This window comes from Gossypium hirsutum, chromosome A11 (assembly GCF_007990345.1).
Source record: "Gossypium hirsutum isolate 1008001.06 chromosome A11, Gossypium_hirsutum_v2.1, whole genome shotgun sequence".
Lineage (NCBI taxonomy): Eukaryota > Viridiplantae > Streptophyta > Magnoliopsida > Malvales > Malvaceae > Gossypium > Gossypium hirsutum.
The window spans coordinates 9726871-9731628 of NC_053434.1; the positions used below are offsets into that span (position 1 = coordinate 9726871).

Genomic DNA, 4758 nt, shown 5'->3' on the forward strand with positions numbered 1-4758 from the left:
ATTAAAAATTAAGACTAATATCCCCAAATTATATTAGATAACTTTTTTAATATCTCATCTTTGTAAAAAAGAGTCACATTCTCAAAATTATTTACGTACTAATTTGAAAGATAAAAAACCGTAAAATTTGTAGATTTTAAAAAATCGATAAATTCAAGTACGCTTTCGCATCTAATTTTGTTTTTGATATTTTAAAATGACAAATCTTAACTTATAATTTATTAAATTTTATATCAACTATTATTTCTAACATGTAAAACTTAAGATTAATTACTCAAGGCAAATAAAAAAGAAACAATATATTTTAAGGAATATCTCTTTTCCCACACAACAAGGTTCCCAGTGAGTACTTTATATTCTTTTACCCTGTAAAGAGTGTAAAAAGGAGATAATTGCACTTTTTCCCCCTGCAAAGCACTGCTCTTTTGTTACATGATTGCTAGATGTCCCACTCCCTCATGCCTGTGGACGTAAAACAGAACAAAGTGGGGGTACCCAATTTCGTTGACTTGCGCTAAATTGGTACTCACCATTAAACACGCGGGCGGGCCTTTTTTCTTTTTTTTTTTTAATTTCTTGTTAAAACTTTAGATAATTGCATCTTGTGAAGGTGGAGCTAAGTGATTTTTTGCACAAGTGTCATCATGCTTGCTTAGGTGTTAGGACCGCATGCACCCAAAGTGCCGCATTATAGGATAGTGAACAAAAAAAACAAAAAAAAAACAAAAGGGCGGAGGTTGCCATCAAAAATGCTTTCTTTTGGTGCATGAACTCAAGTGCTAATTAACATATTTGGCACCACCATCTCTCTGTGGCCTGCATAATTGTTGGGAAAAGGATAAATCAGTAACTAGTTAGGAAATTTTGATAAATTGCTCAAGCTATCGAAAAAGGTCTATGAGCCTAACTACTTAGTAGCGGTTCTTTGAAAGAGATCCATCGATTTTGGATTGTGGTTGGTCCTCCTCCATTACCAGCCAGGCTGGCTACCAATTCAGCACACATCACTCCAAGTTCTTATTTATATCGATGGCAGATTGAAATATTACTGGAATACCAGCTCTGATCCATTTTGTATTTTTGCGGAGCATCAAAAAGGAAAATGCAGGCGATGATTATGGATTCTATGCTGTTTATATTCTAGAAACTGAAGTTAAATTCAACTTATAATTAATTAAACAGGTAATAAACTATATTCCCCGTGTCTTAAAAGTAGCGCGTAAATCGACCTTCATATTTGAAAAATACAATTGATAACACCTGAAAAACCGCAAAACAACGTTGATTCGCTATTTCTAACAAACTACCCGCCTTTTATCATCTCCCTCTCCTCCTGTCTTACATTCAAATCCATGGAAGATCGTTTTTGTTCTTCCCTTCTTACCCTAAAATAGAGGCAGGGAAAGAGATTTATCCCTTACCTTAGTAAAAATAGATAAAAGAACCATACCCATGTTTAAGCGCATCCACGGGGAGCAAACCCGATCCGAGAACCCGCTGAATCAAAAGCCACCCGGAAACTTTGCTGCTGAATGTTTCCAATTATGGACAAACCACTCATGGTACCCGCGAAAGCAAAGCAAAAGGTTCCGCTGCTGTCTACTGGAATCAAATAATTCGTCGCCGGCAATGACACGTCCGCCCCTCTAAAATGTAGAACAACCGTCGGTACCTTAACGGAAGTCTTGCCGGACAGGTCGAAGCATGTATCGAACAATGAGAAGTCAGGCGCCCGCTTCAGATTCGAGGCCCTGATACGGAACGCATCCCTCATTGCGATGTAAGCGGGTCGGGTCAAGCGGGTGACAGACGTGCCTGAGTCAATAATGACCCCTCCGTTACCAGCTGGATCCATTTTGAATAAAGAAGGCGTGATCCCTCGGACACGTGTCCCACCGACGCTAATCCCAAGCAGCTCAACGTAGTAGAAAGTGTCGAGCTTAGGGTTTGTAAGAAGAGGAGTAAAGACGGCGGTTCGGGGAATGGCCGCATCACCGAAAATCATGGAGGACGGTTTTGAAGAAGCGGACCTGTCGACCAAACAGTAAGAGAACTTCCGGTTGAAGCGGCGTCCTGCTTGGGTGGGGAATGATAGTCTTCCCCGACCAAGGCCTAACAAGCCAGCTGCACCAACGAACAAGCCCTCATTGTCGTGACCACAACCGAGCGCCACACGTCCCACTTTAGTTCTCCTAAACGTTAGTGTTTCAGTGGAGAAGTCGCCGAAAGTAACAGAACCGTCGCCGTAGGATACTTGGTAAAGACACATCCGGCGCTTATTACATCCCGATGAATCTAAGCTACGGCAAAGCGGTGACCCACAAGGAATACCGGAGAAAGAGCGAGATTTAGTCGGGTCAAAAATGGGGTCAGATTGAGAGTAGCAATTCTTACATGGTGAACACTGAACCCACACCACATCGCTGCCGGTGTCGAGCACCATATAAAGATACCTTGGAGGAGTACCGACCCCCAAGCGCGTGAAGTACTCACCACTACCTTGAGCAAGTCCGGAAATAATGGAACTGCTGAATCCAGGACGTCCAGGCGCGCGTGGACGATTACGCGCAACTGCTTTCGAAACGAGGGAGTAGATGGTTTCGGCGCGGAGCGCGTCGCGTTGCAGTCGAAGGTCGAAGAGTCGCTCAGGAGTCTCTTCCGAAGAAAAAGCATCTAAGTGATGCAATTCTAAATGCATTTCCAGTGTAGTGTTAGAACTTACTGCGTTGAGCTCGGATATTTCGACCAAGGAGTCGGATTCGGGTTCGGGTTCGGCATCTGTCCATGAAAGAGTGGGCGCAGAAGGAAGAGGGCGGAGAAGTAAGGTTTGCAGCTGTAAAGGGTTGGAAACAGCCGCGGAGAGAGAAAAGAGGAGGAGGAGGACGGAGGAGGAAAAGAGCAGACTGATTTTCGATTTTTCTTCCATCGATTATAGTGAGAGTGAGAGAATCGAGTATAGAGTTGGCAGCGAGAATTTAAATATTACAACGGGGAGCGCTCTGGTTGAACGTCAATAATTACAAATACCCTTTAGTGAAAGAGACTGAAAGGTCTGTTTTACCCTTGTGGCCAGGCCTTTTGTGCGAGTTTATAACTAGAGAGATCTCGTGTGAACCCAAACTCGAGATCGAGTTTGTTCCACAGCCATGAACTGAATTGTAAATCCACCCCACTACAAACGCCGAATTTAAGTATAGATGTTCCATTGAATGGTTGTTGCATTTTGCTGCTGCAACCATATTTGTTATGAGTGGGATAGCAAGGACTCGATGAGATTCCTATATGTTAATAGATCCTTATATTAATTGATGAACAAGATGCTCTTCTTTTCGTGATTTCATATGTTCTCTTCTCTGCCATTTTTAGGTTCCTCTCTTAAGCTACTTTCCAGTTTAGTATCTTTAAATCCTATTTGTGTTAAATATTTTCTCATATTTTTTTTATATATCGTATTATCTGTTTTAATTAGTTTTTTTTCGCCCAATTTTTTGTTGCATTCATAATTCGTACTTGTGTACAAAAGTATCAAGTCCATTGACAACGTTACAAGATTCTTATCAGAAGTGACACGTGCCTTAGTTTACTGGCTTTTGCGTTGGTTACATGCCACAACACCCTTTTGCCCAATGCAGTTTAGCGGCAATTCAAATGCTACTATATATATTTTGCATACTAGAATTTACGCACTTAAATTTAAAATTTCAAAATATATGAAGAAGTTATTTTGTGGGTAAAAATATGCGAGTGGTTAAAATAACATGGGTAATTTTTTAAAAGATATATTTTTCATATTGGTTTATGATTTAGGATGAGTATAACTCGATTTGATTTGAAAAAATTTTAAAAAAATTTAAATTTTGAGTTAATTGAATCAAGTTATTTAAATTATTTCAGTCAACTCGAATAACTTGATTCAAGTTTCAATCGAATTGAATTGCATAATTCGAATAACTCGAATAATTCAAATAATACATTGATATAGATACACTTTTGACCCATGACAACATAGGAAATAAATAAATTTTTCTCTCTCTCAATAAAAAAAATATAAAAGAAATAAAAAAAATATTTATAAAAATTTAAAAATTTATATATATTTTAAAGTATATAATAAAAATTCACATTGAGGTTTATGGCTTTCACTCGTTATTAAAATTTGACCGAATTTGTTTATTTTAAAAAATACATTTTAAATTTAAAATAAATATATGTTTTAACAAATTTAGTTAATTTATATGTATTATTCTTTTAAGGCTTAATATATTATAATCAAATCTTAGAACTCGAAAAACATACTAAAAATTAATAATACTAAAAATATATAATATTTATTAAATACAAATATCACATCATAAAATATATATTACATTTAAAAATTTCCAATTTCAAATTGAATTATATAACATGCATTTTTAATATTTAATTGATAATACTTAAATCTATCAAATTTAGTCAAAATTTATGTTAATATAATTACATAGATTTTATTAAAAATATGCATATATAATATCAATTAAATTATTTTACAATTCCTAACTTTATATGGAAGATGACTTAATTATGAGTCATCTTCCATATAGATCCCATTTTACTTCAACAATCTTATATGGACTCTCATTTGATATATATAAGGCTTTTTTACTAAAATAAATTAAAAAAAATAATTATTTATTAAAATAGGTTGTCAGCCCAATTATATACGAAAATGGAGTGTTTTGTTTATTCGCGCCTATCTGACAGGCGCAAATGATTATTTTA

The 4758-nt window shown here is 36.5% G+C and overlaps 1 protein-coding gene across 1 annotated transcript; it reads right to left on the bottom strand.

Annotated features, from left to right (window-relative positions):
* Positions 1–284: 284 nt before the first annotated feature.
* Positions 285–3306, bottom strand: LOC107909803 (aspartyl protease family protein 2). Its single transcript, XM_016837463.2, has 2 exons — positions 1451–3306; positions 285–816 (listed from the first exon to the last, which is right to left on the bottom strand). Exon 1 carries the CDS (start codon positions 2924–2926, stop codon positions 1457–1459), a length of 1470 nt encoding a protein of 489 aa, XP_016692952.2. The 5' UTR covers positions 2927–3306; the 3' UTR covers positions 285–816; positions 1451–1456.
* Between the last annotated feature and the right edge of the window lie 1452 nt (positions 3307–4758).